Source organism: Lepidochelys kempii, chromosome 17, assembly GCF_965140285.1.
Source record: "Lepidochelys kempii isolate rLepKem1 chromosome 17, rLepKem1.hap1, whole genome shotgun sequence".
Classification (NCBI taxonomy): Eukaryota; Metazoa; Chordata; order Testudines; family Cheloniidae; genus Lepidochelys; species Lepidochelys kempii.
The window spans coordinates 9,008,782-9,030,836 of NC_136396.1; the positions used below are offsets into that span (position 1 = coordinate 9,008,782).

Consider the following 22,055-nt stretch of genomic DNA (forward strand, 5'->3'; position numbering starts at 1 on the left):
AAAAGTATAACAGTTTAATTATCAACTAAAATGTTGATAATTTGGACCAGTTTCTAAACTCAGACAAATGTGCTCAGGGAGAGAGACAGAGTGAGCAAGAGCAGAATTTCATCTCAGGGATTACAGCATTGATTTGGATTAAAATTCCAATAGCATTCTTTTTCACTGGAGAGACGGGGTGGCAACACAGGGAGGAAGGGAGAGGGACAGAATGGCAGAAATTGGACTTCACTTTAATTTTTTTAACCCCCTCTAGGACATTCTGGTTTAAATAATGTAATACGTTTTGTTCCTGGGCAGCTTTTCACTTTTGCCTCTGGATCCTCCGGACAAGGCTGCAGTCTCTGGGTTGTAAGCACCGCAGGGCAATGTATATTTATTTTTGAAGTGTTTTAAACTGCTTTTACTGGAATTTTAAAAGATCACAGGCACAATCTTATCAGGTTTAGGTGTAAAGAAAGCATCTAACGTGGAGGCCAAAACTGACCTTACAGTGTCCTTTTTTTAAAAAAAAAATGTATTACATTTTTCACTTATCCACAAAATAGCATTTGAACTCTCAACCCTACTTTCAGCGGACACAACGGACTCAGTTCAGTTCTACCCAGAAGAGCGTATTAGGATCCCCCTCAACACAAAGAACCACGGCATACACTAGTGCATGAGGCACTGGACTGAAAACAAGGAGGGAGCAGAGAAAGGCTCAAGTAGCTTTAAGCCACTCGTGCATCCTCCGAATTCTGGGCTGCTCTGTCCTGACATAAGCCACCCCAGGGGTTTGTCTCAATTACAGCAGCCTATCCTCAGCTGCAGTCAAGCAAGCCACGACCCTTCCCCCAACACACCTACCCATCCCCTCTTCTGGCCTACCCCCTATGCCACGGCTTGCAAGAAGGGTTCTTAGAAGAAAGCTTTAGTGCGGTCTTCCTCCGTTCCTTTCCTTGGGGAATCCTCCAGATCCAGGGATTTCTTTCAGAGCCACTTCTCACAGATCTGGCCCTTTTATCCAGTGTCATAATAATTACACATAATACCTAGCTCCTATATCAGTGTTTCTCAAATGTGGCCACCAGGGGCTTTTCTTGCAGCCACAGCCGGCTGTGATTTGGGAGGGGGAGGCGGAGGAGCAGTGGCCCCTCTCGCTTGCTCCCTGTTGCTCCTGGATGCACAGCCTTGGTGTTGGTTGTTGGGGCTTCCAGTTGGGCCCTGCCCCTCTCTGGAGACACCTGGGGTACAATGGTGGAGGAGCAGGCAGCTGGTAAGTTCCCCCACCTTCCCAGAGGCAATGGGGCTCAGGCTTTGGGCTTCAGCCCAGGAGTGGCATGGAAGGCAGGCTCTGGCTGCGTGGCTTTGGGTTCTGTCCCCTAGCCATAGGGCTTCAGGGTCCGGCCCCCCGCTGCCTCCCCAGCCAATTCTCCCCCCACCTCCCCATCACCCTGGCCCCCGCTGCCTCCCCCAATCTTCCGTCCAGGACTTAATTTGTCCCCAGACTTGCCGGGACTGAGTAAATCCGCTGTGAAAACTGATACTTGTATGTTTCTTCATATCACTTTTCATAGCAGACTTACTGGCTAGCAGTAAATAAATTACAGTGATTTGGATGTGTATTTGTGTATATTTATTTGCTTTTCCTAAAGGTAATTAAGTATTTTAGGAAAAAGTGTGAGCGCGGCCAGCAGCAAGAATTGATCGCCACACTCTGAGGCCACAAAATAATTTGTCCTGATGACCCCTGTCCTATATAGTGCTTTTCATCAGTAGATCTCCAAGTGCTTTTTGTACAGAGGTCAGAGCAGAAGTGAGGGTTTCAGCCCAGAGTTCTATCCCTGCCTCTGCCACTCACCTGCTATATGATCTTGAGCAAATTGCTTCTCTCTCGGCCTCTGTTACCCAGCCCATGCTTTGTCTATATTGTCTATTTAGATCATAAACTCCTCGCAGCAGACATGCTCTTTTGTGCCTTTGTACAGTGCTTAGCACAATGGGGACCCATCTCTGCTTACTGCCATAAAACCACCACCAACTGCCACCCCCACCACTTAAACTATGCTTTCTCATTTACCCAAAAGAGCCTGATCCATTCTGTATCTAGTCCTGAGCTTGTCCCATCTTGGGACAAGCCAGACTTTTTGTAACAAGGCCCACTAAGTTTATAAAAGCTTCTGCTCACGTATTCAGTATTACCTACCCCAGTGTCCAAAAATCATGAGTTGCCCCCTCCCCACCCCAAATCATGAGATTTTTTTTTAAATAATAATAAATTGTATGTTCTTTTTTCTCTCTCGTTTCTGAGCCTTTGGGACACACTCCAGTCATGTTTTCCAGCTTTCCTCTGCAACTAAAAGGGCTAAAACTTCCCTTATTTGTTAAACGAAAGATTCTTTAAGGAAAGCAACAATCATTGGGTGACTTGTGATAAAAGTCACAAGAGTTAGAACTGCAAATACGCAGCAGTGTTCCCTGGCAAGCGTTTGTGTCTAAAATAAAATCTAATGGGGAATCTAAAATAACTGCAGTTTTTGCTTTTTACTTTTAAGTTTCTGTCATTGAACTTGGAGAATGATGTGGTTTCAAATAAAATGCTGGTGGCCCCTTCCTACCAGCTATATTTCAACTAATGAATGATACCCAATCAGTTTGGCCCACAACCTGGTAGTCATCTTATCCCCGAGGTGTATTTCGAGAGCTATCTGAAGTTATGGAAGCAGCCACTCGCCTTTTGTTAAGCTTCTCTCTGTAACAAGCAAAAACAAGATTTCTAGAACCACATCACTGGTTAAGTATTTTTTTTCCACCCCAATAAATATATCAAATATTTCAAAGAAAAAGGAAGCAGCTGGAGCTGTTCTTATGAAACACGGGAGGCATCTCAGGAATGTCCATCGTATAGGGCCTTTTTTTTGTTGTCTATGAGAAAAGAAAGTGCTCAGCAATTCCAATCCTTGCAGCCACGCTGATGATCCATCATGAAATATTATTTGTATTAAACTACAAGCGAGATTGAGGCTCCGTTGTGCTAGGCACTGTACGAACACATTGTAAGAGAAAGAGTCCCTGCCCTGCAGAATTTATCTGCCTTTTCTAGTTAGATTGTGAAAGGTCGGAGGGAAATGGGCACAGAGATGGAAATCAACTTGCCCAATCAGCTGGCCCAGTGGCAGAGCCAAGGATAGATTCCAGGTCTCACATGCCAGTCCACTGTATCACTTTACTGGGTCTTAACGTCAGGTGTGCTCAACACCCACCGGCTCTAACACACATTGGTGTTACAGGTGCTCAACACCTCTCAGAACCAGGCCCTTGGACATCACCACCAGATGACCGCAAATCTGAAACACAGCCCACCTGTGAGGTTAGCATTTTTATACTACCTCACGTACAAGTAAACTGAGGCCCAGAAAGCGTAAAATGTCTCACCACGGTCATGCAGCAAGTCACAGCGGAATCAAGACAAGAAGTCAGGGGTCTTTTCTCCAAGCCACATGCTCTTACAGTTAGTGTACGGGACTGGGTTCATTCCCAGCTCTGCAACAGTCCTCCTACAGACGTTGCCTAAATCACTTAACTCTGCCCGAGTTCCTCATCTGTAAAATAAAGGTAGGACTTTCCTACCTCACAGGTGTGCTGTGAGGGTAAATGTTGGGGAGACACTCATACTATAATGACTAGAACTAGAGAAGAGCCAGTTAACAAATAACATTGTTGTATACTATAATAGTAATACCTAGCTCTTGTACTTTTCATCAGTAGACTAGAACACAGATCTCTCGAGCCCCAGTGCTCTTACCACTAGGAAACACTGCCTCGCATTATCACACTCATGCAGCTGTGTCACTTCAATGATACATGACTATTTGGTCTCAGTACTGATTAAAAGATGCTCGTTGTTGAAGGCCAGAGCAAAGGCTTTTAGATGTGACTCATGATTTTGGGTGCCTTCATTTTTGGGTCCCCAACTTGAGAACACTTCAAAAGGACCCAATTTTTATGAAGTACCGAACACCCTCCTTCTAAAAGTCAGGCCCCTCTTAAAGCTGTCTCTAATCAGGCATCCATATTTTGAAGTAACCAGAATCACTAGTCCCTTTTGAAACCTTGGCCTGGCTATCTGCATTCTCAGAGACTGAGAAACTGCAAGCATGAAACTACCAGATGGCAAAATTAAAAGACTATATTAAGGGTGCACTCAGGCAATATGCAAAGCACATACATCAAAACTATTATTAACTTCAAAAAATACAGGTTAGAGGAGTTCTGCAGTTTTGATAATGACTACAGAAGTAGCATCCAAAAGCTCATATAATCCTTTAATAAAAGGCTCAGCAGCCTGTAAACATCCTGCCGGAATCAAAGATTATTATTGAAAATAAAATGAATGGTTTGCAAAGCAACTATCAATCCAGCATAGGAACAATTTATAAGCACCACTCCTCTGCCCTCAACAAAATAACGTGTGGCCAAGGCTCTCAAAGGCTTTTTTAAAACGCCCAACAGGCACTGAGAGCTGCTCTGTGGAACCTGATGTGTCCTCCTGCAAGTCTACAACCAAATCATCAATTATTGCCAACAAAAACTGGGAATTCAGTTGTGTGGACTAGCAGGGCTTTAGTGCCAGTAAATACCTGGAGGCCTGAGACACTGTGGCAACAGAAGTCCATTTCTTTTCCGTATCTTAAAGGTCAGCTCACCCTACCAGGCCAATATAAAACAGCTCAAAGAGTTTCTAGGATGTTGCCCAGACCATTACTGAGGGTATTGCAGAATGCAACCTGTTGGAGCAATTGGTTTACAAGCAAAGAAAAACAATGGTGCAAGAATTTCCAATGAATTATGGTAGTCACTGCATGCACTAGCATTCAAAGGCCATCATATGGTGATGGATTAATAGCAACAAGTTCTTCCCAACGTATTTTGGACTGATTAAAAAAAATTCAAAAGGGGCACCTCTCTGAAGCTCTAGGCACTCCTGACACAAGTTATTTATAACAACAAAAAAATGAAATGGTCTCTCTGCCCTGACCAGAATGCAGCGCCCCCATGCATCACAAAACTTTCCTCCCTTGCACAGATCTTATCCCTCCACAGCTGTCCGAACAAAGAAATGTACCATGCAGCCTACCCTGAATACCAAAAGAACAGAAATATTTTCTTGAGCAGGAGGGAGCTGGTTCCAAAGTAGAGGGTCCCCCAGAGAGAATAAACTATCAAGCCTCTCCCTAAAAAATCAAGGGGGATCCAGCTCAAATGTTTCTGTTGATTGCAGATGCTGCTGTGTGACATGGCAAGAGATGTCATCTGTTGGATAGGAAGGTCCCAAGTCATTTAGGACTTAACCAAAAGGAATAGAATGAGGTGGGTTTAGGCACAGTACTTAATTTCAGAGCAAGAGAGATAAGGAGACAAAAGATGACTAGTGAAACACATTCTGCTTTGCCTACCTCACCTGCTGCTTTTAAGAGCAAATTCAAGAGTAACTTGTTTAAAGTGTCTGAAAGAGTTTTCAGCGAGATTGCACCTAAAGTCTCCCAAATGGATCTCTTGCACCAATCAAGAATCATGTTCAGAAGACTTTTGCCTAATGCTCATATATAACAAGAGAACGTTATGCTGGCTCATTAAGGTGACAGAAGGCTGTAAATCCTTTAGAGCAGGGTCACCCAAACTTTGCAGCAGCCAATAACTTTCTGGAAGCTAGAAAGTCCTAAAGTTTGCTTGACTTAATTGGCCCATTGGGTTTTCAAGTGAAACTGCTTTGGTTCCATTTCAGTGGCAGGCTTGGAAGAATTAAAATTGAAATATCCCAAAGCACACTGCGTAAACTTGCCATTGCATAACCTCGTCACATTACTTCGGACTTGGGAGCCTCCTGCAAAACAATGCATTTTGGGAAGGGTCTTGCCTTCTTTTGTAGGCCACGTCTTAAGAGGACAATCAACCTGAAACCTAATCAATTAAGAAAAAAAAGTTAAAAGTCTTTTTAAGTATTGCACGTGTCCCTGAATCCCGCTGACATCTTTTGTGGTTTTACAATCACATTGCCCTAATTTAAATTTAACGTGCCTCCTCCTGCATTGCTGTGTGATTGATCCACGCAGGCAAAAAGGGGAATGGAATGACTGTATTGTGCCAGAAGTGCAAATGACTATGTGCAAAGCACAGCAAACAAAATGGGGAAAAGAGAAAAATATTCTCTCTGATCAGAGTTTTCATAATCGTAAATGTTACTGTAACAGTTGCAGGTAAAAACAATTTCAGACAGAGGTGTGATTATTAAGTTGACAGGGATCCTTTAGAGACAAAGATGGCATTGCAGACTCAGCAAGCTGCTTTTTGAGTGGTTGGAGTCATTGCCACTTTGGACTTGAAATTATCTGTTTAGAAAGACTCAGGGATCCAAGTGCTCTACAATAGCCTTCTCTGCTTTCCCACACGGACCCAATCCTGAAACAGAATCCTTGCAGACACAGAAGCCCTCTCGTACAGAGCCCAGTTTGGGTGGGATATCATGCTAATACACAGGCTTGTCTGCAAAGATCCAGTTGCAAGATTAAGCCTATATTTGTTCCTTTCTTGAAAATATCCTTTTCTAACATTCTGGTAGTTCCAGGTCTTCTTCAGTGGTCCTATGTCACTTCACAGGATGTTTCTGCAACATCTAAAAAGGACCTTGCTCAGGGAACTTTTTTAAAAGAAAATCAAATAGACATTCTGGTGTTACAGACAGGACTTGTGTTATTCCTAAGGCTCTATTATCAGCTATTGTCATAATGTAATGACTCCACATAAACTCTCTGGATCTCACACACACACACCCCTTTTCCCACTGTTATTTCTGTTAAATAGGAAGCTGGTTTTACAATGTATGAAATATTATAAAATCACTTATCCAAGCGCCAAATTCTTCCCTGAGACACACACATGCAACTTTTAATGATTTAGTTACTAACTTTTATTAAAGAAACAAAGCTGTCAACAGTAAAACTATTTTTTAAAAATATATGCATTATAAATACAAAAGGAAATACTGGGCTGATTTCAATAAATGTACCTAAAGGCAAAAGTTAGCTCCACATTTGATTGTGACTCTTGCTGCAGTTTTTCAAAATATATTTATAAAACAGAAGGAATTCAAACTATGCAGTGTTGACTTGTGCTGGCACTCACCTTGCCAAACTGTTCGAAGTATTGCTTTACATCTTCCACTACTGTATTAGCAGATAATCCACCTACAAATATTTTCTTTGTTCTTGTGACCATCTGTAAGAAATTACAAAACAAGCATACAGTTTAACCAGATTATTCAAAACATTATGTGAAAAAAATATTTTTCAGACGCCATCCCTAACCAGGTTAACGAGAATATTTCTTCACAAAAGCAATTCAGAATCTATTCAATTATATTTGGTATTTCTTGTTTCAAAGGGGAGGCTAGGTATCGGCATTCAAAAATACTGTCCTAGTCCCCTTGGGTATTTTTTTTTAAATAAACGTTTTTATTGTGGTTCTCAATGCAAACACAACTGAAAAAAGTTACAGTATAGGATCAAATTTCCTGTGCCTACTAGCTGTAGTTTCAAAAAGACACAAGCAGGTGATCAGTGATTATATTGCACGTAAGGGATTCATAGATGCCAAGGCTAGAAGGGACCACTGTGATTCTCTAGTAAGTCTCAGAGTAGCAGCTGTGTTAGTCTGTATTCACAAAAAGAAAAGGAGTACTTGTGGCACCTTAGACACTAACAAATGTATTTGAGCATAAGCTTTAGTGAGCAACAGCTCACTTCACCTTAGAGACTAACCAATTTATTTGAGCATAAGCTTTCGTGAGCAACAGCTCACTTCATCGGATGCATCCAATGAAGTGAGCTGTAGCTCACAAAAGCTTATGCTCAAATAAATTGGTTAGTCTCTAAGGTGCCACAAGCACTCCTTTTCTTTCTAGTGAGTCTGACTTCCTGTATAACACAAGCCATAGGACTTCCCTGAATTAATTCCTGTTTGAACTAAAGCATATCTGGATTTTAAAATTGCCAGGGATGGAGAAGCCTTTACAGCCCTTGGCCAGCTGATCCAATGGTTAAATTACCCTCACCACTACGGTTGCCAATTTTCTGATAACAAAAAACTGACCACCCTCGCTCCGCTCCTCCTCCAAGGTCCTGCCCCCCACTCACTCCATCCCCCATCCCTCCGTCGCTCGCTCTCCCCCATGCTCACTCACTTTCACTTGGCTGAGGCAGGGGTGCAGAAGGGGGTGAGAGCTCCGGCTGCGGGTGCAGGAAGGGGTTCCGAGCTGGCGCCGAGGGGTTCAAAGTATGGGAGGGGGCTCAGAGCTGGCGCTGAGGGGTTCGGGATGTGGGAAGGGATGTGGTCTCCGCAGTGGGGCTGGGGGATGAGGGACTTTGGGTGCAGGAGGGGGCTCCGGAATGTGGGAGGGGACTCGGGTTGGGGCAGGGAGTTGGGGTGTAGGCTCTGGGCTGGGACTGAAGGGTTTGAGATGCAGGAAGGTGCTCTGGGCTGGGGCACGGGCTCCAGGAGAGAGTTTGGCTGCAGGAGGGGGCTCAGGTCTGGTGGGGTGCAGGCTCTGGGAGTGAGTTAGGTAGCAGGACGGGGTTCCGACCTGGGGCAGTGGGTTGGGGTGTGGGCGGGGTTTGGGGTGCTGGCAGGCAGCTCCCAGAAGTGGCTGGCATGTCCAGCTCCTAGGCGGAAGGGTCAGGGGGAGCTGCAGAGCCAGCATTTGGGGCAGGTGCAGCAGCAGCACGCAGAGCCCCAGTGGCCACCCCTACACCTAGGAGCCAGACATGCCGGCTGCTTCTGGGAGCCACGTGGTCCCAGGGCATGCAGGGAGCCTGCCTTAGCCCTGCTGCGCCGCCGACTGGACTTTAAGCAGCCCGGTCAGTGGTCTCTGTTCAACCAGGCTTTCCAGACACCTGCCAGCTCTACTCACCATTAAAACTCTGTTATTACTTTCCATGGATCAGATTAAAAGGAAATTGCTCACTTCATTTAGATTTTAGAATAACTAAAAAGACGCCTAACCCACCCCAACATGCATTAACAATGCCATTTAAAACCCAGCCGCATTAAAATGATCAATTCAGCAGGAGCTCAGGCAGCCACCTACAGACATTTCTTTTCGCCTCTTCATAGTCTAGGAAGCACGCCCTCGGCCCTCTCCACAAGCCCTGTAGACCAGTGGTTCTCAACCAGGGGTCTGGGGCCCCCTGGGGGGGCCACAAGCAGGTTTCAGGGGGGCCGCCAAGCCGAACCAGCATTAGACTCACCGGTGCCCAGGACAGAAAGCCGAAGCCCCGCCACCCGGGGCTGAAGCCCAAGACTGAGCAACTTATCTTCGCGGGAGCCCCTGTGGCATGAGGCCCCAGGCAATTACCCCGCTTGCTACCCTCTAACGCCGGCCCTGGCTTTTATATGCAGAAAATCAGTTATTGTGGCACAGGTAGGCACAGGTGGAGTTTTATAGCATGTTGAAGGGGCCTCAGAAAGAAAGAGGTTGAGAACCTCTGGTGTAGAACATGTGTCTTTTTCACCATTCTCAGAAGTTCATCAAATTTGGACTATTTCCAGTCAGGGGTGGACAGCAAGTTCCAGAGTCCTGGAGCCCTCACAGAGAATGCCTGCCAGCAGCTCCTCTTTTGTAACACCTCAGATCCAGCTCAAGCACCCCTGCTAATAGCAGCTATGGCAGTATGGCATGGGGAGAGAGGTGGACAGTCACATAAGCCACTCCCAAGCCATTTAGGGCTTTATTGGGCAGAATCAAAACTTTAAACTCCACCAACAGGCAGCCAATGCACATCAGGAGCACTAATGTCATATGATCCCAGACAGACGACTAGGTCAGTAAGCAAGCTGCTACCTTCTGCACTTTCATGCCACTTTCTTCTGTATGGCCCAGCTATTTTGCAGTGGGAATCAAGAGTAAGAAAGACAATACAGGAAAAGATCCTTAATGCTGGTGAAAAGAACTAGCAGACAGTATCAGACCAAACATACATTTTGAAAGTTTATGGCAGTTTACTAACTGAAAGCATGGCTCAAATGGGTACATAGAGATGCCATGTATAAAAGAACCTGATTTTATGTGTTCCATCAGACACAGAATGGGCTTGGCAGAGGCATTCAAACTTATAAAGGGTATAGTAAAAATGCATCACTCACTCCTTTTTACTTTGCCCTATAACCTGAGAACAAGGAGTCCATTAAATTAACGGCTGGTAGATTTAGAACCAATAAAAGGAAATAGCAGCATGGACAGTCAGCCTGGGTAATTCATTTCTGCAACTATTCAACTGAAATGCAGGGGCTGGATTTATTTTTTTAAAGGGCCATATATATTTTATGACAATTGGCAAAGTTTACGATTATGCAAATTAGTGCCTTGTCTACACGGAGGATTTGACCTGACTAACCAGCCAAGAGGATAGCTACAACAGTGCAAGTCCCCTAATGTAGACAGGTAAAGCCATTATTTGTGTTGGTGGAGCTTAGTCTAGTTTCAAGCAAGAATAATCTCCACTGGTGAAAATAGCCTGTCTTTGACTGTCTATGCTAAGGCTTTGTATTGGTGCCACTATACTGGTGACTAGCCACGACTGACTGAAACTGGGTCAAGTCTCCAATACAGTCAAGGCCTAAGGCAAGCAAAATTGAATCCCATGTTCCTTGCTGTAAATCTACAAGGAGTCTGAAAGGAATCCCTCCATTCCTTACAGCAAAAACACATGGGAACTCTCTCCATTTGAGGCACCAAGTACTAGCCCTGGGCTAAAGCAGGATCCCAAACTAGGTTTGATCTGGTATTACAAACTCTTAAGGTCCCAAAGACATATACAAAGAAAGGCACAATCAATCCTGCTTCAAACCAATCAGGATGTCCCAAATAGCTGATAAATCAGATGCTCCTTTGATGCCCACAAATTAACAGTTTTCTAGACAGCACTCTGGGAGCCTTAATCATGATCCCTCCAGTATAAAGACAAACATTCCCAAAGATGGCTAAGAAAAAAAAAAAGCCACTGGCTTGTGTGTGCATACAAGGAAGGACCAGAAGACTCTTGCTTAAAAAATATTGTTGTAAACTCCAGACATGCACAGTCAAGACAAGAACCTCCGTCACTGAGCCATTCTACCAAGGACTGCCTTAAATTACAGATATTCGTACACTACTCTAACTGATTGGTGTAAATAGCTACCGGATTTACTAACAGCTTGTCTATACAGGGAATCTAGAATAGCTATTGTTGATTAACTCCATAAATGGACACTTATTCCAGAGTAAGAGCGCTGCCCTCTGAATTAGCTTAATCTGGATTTAACATGCTCCTTACCTTATTCCAGATTAATTATCCCACGCATTTATAATGTGGAAGGCTATAACTATAATCAAACACTGTTACAAACACAAGGCTCTGTCCTGCAAATCAGATCCCATTGAAATCAGTGATGCGTCCAAAACCGGCATCTGCCCGGCTGGATCCATTGGATGACTAAAGACTAAGCCTTCTACCTCTACCAAGCTCAGACTCTGCACAGAAAACCTGGAGTATAGAAAAAAGTAAACATCACTCCAATTTCCAATGCTATCAAAATCTGCTATAGATACTTCGCCAAACTGTCACCACAGCCATGTTTTAAAGACTTAATTTTATTTATTTATTTATGGTGGCGGGGAGAGAGAGAAAGTGGTATCAGAATTCAATTATTCCCTTCCTTTTCCTGCAGAAAATTGTCATTTGCAACTAAAGGATTTTGCGAGCCTGTGAAGAGCCCTCTTTCCTGTTGCATTTGATTTAAGATTGGGCCAAGGCTCTGGTGTCATATAAAAGAGGGAGGAAGGCAATTATTCTAAGTAATATTTGAAATCATCATCATTCTTTAGATTCGAACAAGAAAGAAAGAAAAAGCTACTTCTTTTGGAAGCAAGACAGAAGGGTAAAAAAAAAAAAAAAATCCCAGTGTTTCAATAGATTCATTCCAAGCAAGTATTTGTAATGACAAGCAAATGCACCACACTGTAATGCCCAGACATGTGTTGCAAGGTGGGAAGTGGTTTCAGAAAGCAGCTCTTTGGTAGAAAAGAGAGACAAAATTAAGTCTGCTTTTGCAATCTATGTTTTCCTGAAAAGACAGTTCAATTGCTTTGTGATACATGTTCCCCTCAGTGAATGAATAGAAGTAATTTGTTGCCTTAGCAATTCTTCCAACCCTGACATGCTTAAATACGAGATTTCTTTGTCTTCCTTCTACCCATGGCACAAGCCACCACAGGGAGCCAGTCAGCGTGAATGTCCAGATCACCAACAACTCAAGCAAGAGCATCAAGAAGATCAAGATCGCAGTAGAAAATCTATCACCCAATAGAAAATGTCCTGTGGCCAAGACTGGACAAGATGAGCAGGTGTATCCACGCTCCATCTTCTGCAAGATCTACACCCCAACATCCCTGCTGGCAACAACTGTGAGAAGTGGGGCTTGGCACTGGTTGGGGAACTCAAAACACACCAACCTGGCCTCCAGCACCAGAGTCAAGGAAGGGGCCAATAAGGAGGTACCGGGGGTCCTAGTCTCGTACCACGTGAAGGTAAAGCTGGTCCTGTGTCAGGGTGAGGATGTGCCTGTGGCACTTCCCTTCCTGCTAATTCACCCCAAGCTCCCAGAGCAAGCCACTCTGTCATGGCCCCCATCAGCTGTCCCAAAAAGACGGATGTACCCATCCACACCAATCTCATCAAATATGAAACCAACTATGGGGCAGGACAATGACATTATATTAGAGGACTTCACCCACCTGCAGCTTAAGGAGTACAAGGATGATGGCCATTTGTGTTGGAGGGGGGGAGGACTGGGCTACCCTTTCCCTCCCCCTTCCCCCCCCCGGGGGCAGCAAATATGGGGCCTGATGTCTGTGGATTTCAACCATCTATGTCTACGCTTTTTTAATTCTCCCCCTCCCTTCCGAAAGGGGGCCCCCAAGGAATTTATTTTTCTTTTGTCCTACACATAAAAGAAAAGAAAAGAGAAAAAGGAAAGGAAAATAAAAAGAAAAGAAAAAAAGAAAAACCATAACCACACCTCCAAACTGTGCACAGTTTATTATTTCACCTTTCTACCTGCTCTAAGATTATGAATTACTCCACGAATGTGAATGACTGATAGCATGTGGTTGTAACAGACATAATGGTTTGAAGGGCAGCATTTTTCAGATAATGACCTCAAAGTGCTTTGCAGACACAAAGTAATGAAAACTCACAACCACAGTGAGATAAGGCACTTCCTGAGGTCATACAGCAAGTAAACAGAGTGGGAATGGAACCCAAGAGTCCTGATTCTCAAGCCCTGTCTAGACGTGGAATTGGTGGCCAGCAATTTATGTAACTGGGACAGACAAGGATAGTTGTGATTTCAAGCATATGAAGCTTCACCAGTATAATCTGCAGCTTTGCTGGCTTCCAGCCATTAGATGGGTGAATTGGGACTAATCCCAATTACAAACAAATTTTAGGACTCAGGCTCTAACCAGTAAACTCTCTCTCATTAGCCAGACAGATGAGTTCTGAGTCTTCACTGGGATAAAATAAACCCAAGTAGCAGAGATTATCCAGAGAGCTGAAACCAAAAGCATTGACCAAGAACCCCCAAATTATCACCTTATTCCAAGTGCGACATGGAAGCCAGCTACCCTCGCCATCCTAATCACAAGAAGGACATCGAACACAATCTTTTACAATGCAATTTTGTAACAGTTCACAGAAATATTCTAATAATGGAAGTATTACAGTCAAAATCTAAGAGTACATCAGAAGAAACATAAAGGGCTGGTGGGTGGTTAGTGGGTGGTGACAGTAAGGGTGGTATTTGACAGCTTTGTGGTTGTAGGCAGCAGAGAAGAGGATGGACCCGTGAGCGTGTTTGTTTTTGGTATTTGTTGGTTTTGGATTTTAAATTTTATGTAATTTTTTCCCCCATATAAAACCAGCACCATTTGGGGAAGAAAATAATTGCCATTGTTGCTCAGGAGTCATTTCAACGTAGAGACAACAAAAAGCAGAGAAAATCTAAGAATAGAGCTTAAATTTCTTATTTAAAATGTCAAAATATCTCTAAATTTCAATATTTGACTTAAATTTTTCATCCAAACAAAATTTTGTTGGGGAAATATTTTTATTAATTATCTTTTTTTTACGGTAGAGGAATGATGGTCTGGTTAATCCATTAAAAATTAATGTTTATGAATGGTCGCATTCAGCCTCCACTCTTTCTGAATCCATGTCTTTGTTCTAAATTTATCATCCACAGTATTCTGGAAGATTATGTACAGTTTGGAAATAAAATGCTTATGGCTGTTTGTACATTGAAGATGTATCTGTGCCCATTGCAGGAAATGATAGCAGAGAGCGGGATGCAACTTTGGTTACAAAGTCTGTTAATTTTAAGTACCTGCAAAATTGTTCTGTTCCTATACTATGTTGTTGCTGCAGTTAATCGAAGTATGTGAGACTGTTACTGAGGAAAGTCATTTAAGATTATAATCCCTTTATTGGCCCATGTTTTGAAAAATGTATTTGCCTCTGCAGGCTGAAATTGACCAAGTCCTGTAAAAGAGTGGTAGTGAAACGTGGTTTTAGAGAGAGGAGTTCTCTGACTTCATGCCAATTTTGCAGGGGCTGGATTATAATCAGATTGTTTTTAGCCATATTGGGTAATTCTTGTTTTAAACAATAGGCTAAAGAGTCAATCTGAAAGATGAAATGCCTATCCTATTGAATCAAGTGTCATATCAACAATACATGATGTGGGATCGAAGTGAAGTGTCGCCATTCGCATATGAGACATAGTAATGTTGCAAGTTTACAGAGTTTTCAGTTTGGAATAGCCAGCGACCTACTTAATTTCCTTGCATATTTGTAATTTATCAGTGCTAATCCAGGGTTTGTTGTTTTTCCACTAGAATTATTTGATAGCTTGATCCAGTGATTTTTTAAAAAATAAATGGCATTTAAAGTAATTAGGGACTTTGCAACAGTCAAAGCATCTCCGATTCTCAGAGTATCTATTCACATTTTTAGATAAGAAAAGGTCAAATTCTTTTTTAATGTGGAGGTTACCTATCAGAAGAATTTAAGGTAAAGGTTTTAAAAATATTGTTTTCTTACTGTTCTTTTCATATGGCTTTTCTTGTGTATTCTGTTTTACGGAACGCTTCTTATTTTGGGAAGCATGGACTATTAAAACGTCACACAGGTAAACTGTACATTTCCCCCGCAGTGAGGATTAGATAATTTTGTGCGTGCCATTGCATTTTTATAAAACCTCCCACTGTGAAGCAAAAAGTGTGTTGAAGTTGGGATCACCCAACAGATGTAGTTCTCTTAGGAGTAAAAATCACCTATATAGGAGTACATGGCAGCAGGGTCAGAGATTATCTTTGAAAAGTCATGGAAGACGGGAGAGATTCCAGAAAACTGGAAAAGGGAAAATATAGTGCCAATCTATAAAAGGGGAAATATGAACAACCCGGGGAATTACAGACCAGTCATCTTAACTTCTGTACCCAGAAAGATAATGAAGCAAATAATTAAGCAATCAATTTGCAAACATCTAGAAGATAATAAGGTGATAAGTAACAGTCAGCATGGATTTGTCAAAAACAAATTGTGTCAAACCAACCTGATAGCTTTCTTGGACAGGGTAACAAGCCTTGTGAATAGGGGAGAAGCGATAGACGTGGTATATCTTGACTTTAGTAAAGCTTTTGATACTGTCTCGCATGACCGTCTCATAAACAAACTTGGGAAATGCAACCTCGATGGAGCTACTCTAAGGTGAGTGCCTCTGGAGTTAGTCATTTATAATCTCAGCTAACTGTGTGTACATGAGACATTCCTTCAGCCTTCATTTCCCAGGCATTTCAATTTGACAGAGCTTGACTGGAGGACTAAGGTGTAAAACTGTTTAATCTGCATCACAAATTGGGGAAAGTAATTTAACTTCAGAGGAAACTAATTAGATAGAAAGCTAAAATGTTTCTCAGGGTACCTGTGTGTGTGTGTGTGTGTGTGTGTGTGTGTAGAAAGAAAGAGAGAAAAAGAGAAAGCAAGCAAGCATTATAGCTTGCTCACCTAATCAGCAGTTTGACATTCCATCACTCTTGGTGTCTATTGCCTTCTAAATAGGTTTATAATTGGAAAAATTATCTTTAGTATATGCGCTGAAATATATTTTATACTCCATTATGCTGTACATTCTGGCTACCATATAACCTATGATTAAAAACAACAATAACTCACCTAATGGGGAAAGTGATCTTGTAACTAAATTACCAGAACTCTTCAGCAGAATACAAAACCAAAGGTAAGAATTCTCCAAAGTTTCCTGCCTCTGGGATTCCACAAGCAAGTTCCAAAAGGCTATTTTTAAAAAAAAAATGAATTCAACAGCTTCTATGAAAGAAAGTTAACATTTACCAAGAGCTGCCAATTATTTACTATTCTTAGAATAGAGGAGAAAAGCATCATAACCCCCAATATCACTAGGTGGTTGGCAAATGATGGTTTTTCATGGTGAGAGTTATGTTTTATCTGGTATAAAACAGACACTGGAGTTTATGCACAATGGATGAAATTCATTCCTATCCTGAGAGCTAGCACATGGCCTATGTGCCACTTATGATGTACTTAAGCACATAAAATAGGATTTACGTGGGACTTAAATGTTGCACATGCCTTGTCCTTGACCCCCCCACAGGAGTGAATTTTACCCTGTTTGATTAGTATCAAGCCACAAAAATGTAGCACTGTGAAGTTTATGTATCAAGTGAATCTTTTAGCCATATAAACACACTGGGCCAGATTCTTGTGACAGTAAATCAGTATAGCTTCACTGAGCAACAAGGGAGCTAGATTCTATTCTGCCTCAGGTATCTCAAACGAAATTGTCACCTTGGTTTCTGCTGTAGAGTCTCTGGGGCTACTAGTGAAAAAACTCAAGTTCTTTATTCAGTTGCAGGTACAGCAAAAGCAATAGTTGCATTAGCACCCAAGGCTTCCCCACGGCTCCCAGAGTCAAACTGTAACCCTTTCTGAGAGGGATCAGCTCTCAGAACAAGGGCCACTCATCCTCCATGCCCAAACATCCTTCGCCTCTCTGCTAACGTCACCCCAAAAGCTGTTAGTCGGCGACAACGCTGTTCTCAGTAGGAGCTGCTGGATGTTGAGAACTTTGTTTAGGTGCCTAAATGGGAGAACCATTCTCTTGAAAAACTGCCCCCAAGTGTGGGTGCCAAGATCTTTTGCGGGGGCGGATGGGGAGAAATCTGGTCAAGTCAAGTCAATGAATTTTAAAGGCTACAATGAAATTCACCAGTAAGAGCTTGTCCTCTAGAGAGCCACTGACCCAGCACTACTGGAATGACCACCACCCTCACAGCTGTTTTCTATTGCCATGTTCTAGTAAACAGGTTTCTGAGTTACTGAAGCATAGAGGAGATGGGGGGAAGGGGTGGAGAGAAAATCTACTTTAAGTTTTCCTGGTTACTTTAGCTTCTTTTCACTATGTGGTCTCAATAAAACTAAATTCTCCAGAGAGTGCAGAAAATTTAGCTCACGTGCAGGTCTGGCTACTGTTCGACAACATTTAAATTATGTTTGCAGTGTTGTTGTAGCCATATTGGCCCCAGGATGTTGAGAGAGACAAGGTGGGTGAGGTACTATCTTTTATTGGACCAATTTCTGTTGGTGAGAGAGAGACAAGCTTCTGAGCTTACATAGCGACCAGAAGAAGAGCTCTGTGTAAGCTCAAAAGCTTCCCTCTCTCTCACTCACCAAGAGAAGTTGGTCCAATAAAAGATATTACCTCACCTTCCTTGTCTAACATTTAAATTATTTCAATTTAGTTATTTTTATTTCTACTGCAGTAGCACCTCAGGACCAAACAGGCATTTGGAGGTCCAATTCAACTCGGCACCATGGGTAGGATTTTCAAAAGTGCCAGAGAGATTTAGGGGGCCACGTTCCACTAGAAAACAATACGACTTGTGCTCCTCTGTCAACGAGGCTTTTTTTTTTTTTTGAGAATGTCACCTTGAACAAAGAAAGCTCTGTGCCCCAGAGACCTCACAATCAAAGATACTGTAAGAATATTTAGTGGGAATGCATCGACTAGCCATTGCCAAGATTTACTGATGTTGGTGATTCAATTATACTGCACTCCTACAATGAAATGAGATCCGCCAAGAAAAGAAACTACAACCATAGAAACTGTGTCCTACAGTATGGCATACGTTTGTGAGGGACTGTGTTTATAGACGACGTGTTCACCATAGACTGGAAGCAAGGATACACAAGTTGTATGCATAGGAAGGAGGCTTTCAGCTAGAGCTGGCTAAAGTATGTCAAGCTGGGAAACTTGAGCTGTGGAGTTTTCCAAAACATCACTGCAAGGGAGCACAGCTATCATCTGTCCAAGCTTGAGCAATCAGAGAAGGGCTAGCAAAGAGAAAGGCTCTGTACAGAGGTCAGAGGGGATTGTGAAGAGCAATTTCTGCTCACACACACAGTGGGACAGATCCTCAGCTGCTGTCAACCGTCATAGTCCTATTTGAAAGCAGTGGAGCTATGACAACTTACACAGGATCTGCTCCCAGTGTGGAGCGACCTCTTGGACGGTAACTACAAAGGCCAAGATTTTCCAACCTGTGTGCCCAAAGCTAGATTCCGGAATCGACACCGAGGCACTTGAGTGACCTGATTTTTTCCCCAGCTTCCATTGACTCAAAAATCTCAACCAAGAATAGTTCCCCATGTTTGTATGATTAAAGTTATAACCATCCCAATTAAAATCTGTGAGCTCAGAGCAAAGACGTTAGGCAAAATTGAATATTGTATCTTCGATTGTTGACATATTTGCATACAGCTGCAGCTTTCTGCCTACAGAACAGCAGTTCCCAGGCACTGCAGAGCCGAGCAGAAGCGCTCACCTTGTTCACTGAGGAAGGAAAGATCTAATGGCTCAGGGAGTAGGTAACGAGACCAGGGACTTTCACCACTAGGGCAAGTTTGACCAAACATCGTTAACAGCTAATAGCTGTTCTTGTCAAAAATACCTGGGAGGTCTTAATCCCATTCCTAGTCAGCAGGTGTCCACATCACAACTGGCATTGACTGGCAGCTGAAAGATGGCAGGAGAAAGATGTGACTGCATCTACAGTAGAGGAGGGTAGTCCTATCTGGTTAGGGTTCATAGATTCATAGATTCATAGATATTTAGGTCAGAAGGGACCATTATGATCATCTAGTCTGACCTCCTGCACAATGCAGGCCACAGAATTTCACCCACCACTCCTAAAAAAGTATGAGGATCTATGCTGTAATTTGGCCAAATTAGGGCTGCAAAACTCATGAAGAGCAGCTACCAAGAGCTCCTGACAGCTCTGCAAAGAGAATAACTCAAATTTCTCTGCCTACGGACCATGGAGAGATCCACTTTAAGCGTAGGCTTCAACAACGTGGTAAAATGCATAGTCACAACTAATTCGGCCACCTGAGGGGGGAAAACTCTTAACTGGTTTAATTCTTGAGAGTTTGTCTAGGCTAGAGAAATTCCCATCAGTTTAACTACTCTGAGGTAGTTACATCAGTGCAAACTCCAAGGGCAGCTTGCTGCATCACTACCCCATACAGCACCTGTTTGGCAGTTAGAGATGCTTTTACAGCACTGTCAACCCACCACTTTTCCAAGCGCACACCTGCAAACAAGATAAATAGAAAGAAAAAACTATTTGGGAGGTAGATAGGTCAGAGGCCAGTGTGAAAAGAAATCAGAATACAGTCAGATACAAATGGAAACAAATATATCCTCCTCCTTTTCTTCACGGGTTCATATTTTCCCCCAGCTGCACACACAAACAAACCCCTGCAAAAAAGTTTGTGGCTCATACAGCGCAGGAGAACATATTTTAAGTAGACCACTACTTCGTAATCGAATAGCTAGTGTCAACTAGTGTTTCATAAGAGCCCTGTCCAATCAGTGTCAACACTGTGTTAAGATTCTAGGCAGCAGTCCGACAAGAGAAGAAAGCTTCACGGGAGCATGGGGAGACGTGGGGGGGAGGGAGGAGAAAATGTTTAAAGCAATTTACCTCCCTGCCAAACTACTCCAGATGATTTCTCAAAAAGAACAAATGGAAACTTTAACCCTTAGCCTTGATTAATTTCATCTACATAATATAGATGCACATGGCAATCAGTTACTGATGAGCAAGTTTTCCTTAATCTGCTGAGCAAAGCTGATATCTATGCAACACTCCACTTTTTTTTTTTTTTCTCCCATAAGGATGAGCTTTTCATCTGATGCGAGACCACTGAGCTCTTGAGAAATGCCTGGCTTTTCCTTGCTGTGGCTTTTGGAACAGACTTCTCTGCATCCCGATACAGGGAAATATCACTTTTTTTTCTTTCATTTTTTTATTTTCTCAGGGGGATTAGGTGCGTTGCAAGCAACATCATGTCACTCCAAACCCACCTCCACAATGGGGAAGGAAGTGTCCTTCCCCATCAGAGATCCCACTGGCCATTCAAGGAATAGTATGGTTGTGACTCTAAAAAAGGGGTCGGCAACCTTTCAGAAGTGGTGTGCCGAGTCTTCATTTATTCACTCTAATTTAAGGTTTCGCGTTCCAATAATACATTTTAACGTTTTTAGAAGGTCTCTTTCTATAAATCTATAATATATAACTAAACTATTGTTGTATTTAAAGTAAATAAGGTTTTTAAAACGTTTAAGAAGCTTCATTTAAAATTAAATTAAAATGCAGAGCCCCATGGACCGGTGGCGAAGACCTGGGCAGTGTGAGTGCCACTGAAAATCAGCTTGCGTGCCACCTTTGGCACCCGGGCCATAAGTTGCCTACCCCGGTCTAAAAGCTGACTGAATACTCCTTCAGCCTGCTGGTCAAGCAGCCATGATGGCCTCAAGAATGAGATGAGCATGTGAATAAGGAGAAGACGCCCCCAGTTTACGCAGAGCAGTGAAATACTTTACTTAACCTTCAACCAGCCTTAACCCAGGCAGTGGCCTTAGTCTAACAGATAAAGATGGTGACTAAAACACAATTTAGGAACTCAAAACTCTTGGCTCCTGCCTCCCAGATGTGCTCTGTATTCCCTTTGTGACCATGGGGGAAAGTCCATAGGCTTGACTCTGAAAGATGCTTTGGTGGAGTGGGGCCACAGTGCTCAGCATTTAAGCACAAGTTTAACTCTAACTATGTGAGGAAGATCAACTGCTGGATCAGGGCCAGACTGCAAAGCACCCAGAGGCGGATTATAGTTTTGTGGAGCCCTGGGCCAGAGCAAGTGGGGGGGCCCCTCCCTACCCCTTCTGCTCCTGACAGGGAGTGGGGTCAGAGCATGGGGGCTTCCCCCACCTACCTGGCACTCCTGAAGGGGGGCAGGGTCGGGGCGTGGGGACTCACCCCGCTTCCTGGCAGGAGCGCCCAGCTGGCAGAGAGGGGTCCAGGCATGGGGGCTCCCATTTTCAGGGACCCCTCCAATTGGCCAGGGCCCCTGGGCATGGACCCCGTTGGCCCAATGACTAATCTGCCACTGACAGCACCTTGCAGAATCGAGTCCTTTGTGCCTAAGTTTCCATGCCTGTAAAAGGTTTGGGGGTAGGCGGGTATGTATAGTCTACCCAGGCATGTTGTGAAGCTTTATTCATTAAGATGTCTAAACTTCCAAGAGCCTGACTGGAAGGTACTGAAAAACTGCAAGATGATATTGTTGATATTAATGATTATTATATATATTGTTCTGAGCTAAAATGATCATACTAAGAAAGAGAAATCAGCCAAAGACTCCAAAACAATATATTATTTCTCCTTTATACCAATGTCTTACTGTAAGTGACTTTTTTTGTGCTAGTAACACATTTCTATAAATCCTCATATACAGAAAGCTTTGCTTTCAGAGCGGGGAAGAAAGTGGCAAATAAAATACTACTAATCAAAAGAAACTCAAGCCTCCAGTAACATAACTAAA

At 43.0% G+C, this 22,055-nt stretch overlaps 1 protein-coding gene and 1 pseudogene across 13 annotated transcripts in view; one reads left to right on the forward strand and one right to left on the reverse strand.

The window, feature by feature from the left end:
- The window catches only part of MSI2 (musashi RNA binding protein 2), a 377,475-nt gene that overhangs the window by 256,025 nt on the left and 99,395 nt on the right, over nucleotides 1-22,055 (reverse strand). For 12 of the 13 annotated variants that reach the window (XM_073315753.2, XM_073315752.2, XM_073315764.2 and 9 more), the window contains one exon: nucleotides 7,165-7,257. The exons of the other annotated variant lie outside the window; for it this stretch is intronic. In XM_073315753.2, coding sequence (XP_073171854.2) covers nucleotides 7,165-7,257 — 93 coding nt within the window. The remainder of the gene's footprint in view (nucleotides 1-7,164; nucleotides 7,258-22,055) is intronic. 13 annotated transcript variants of the gene reach the window in all.
- Nucleotides 10,269-19,022, forward strand: LOC140899829 (beta-arrestin-2-like; annotated as a pseudogene).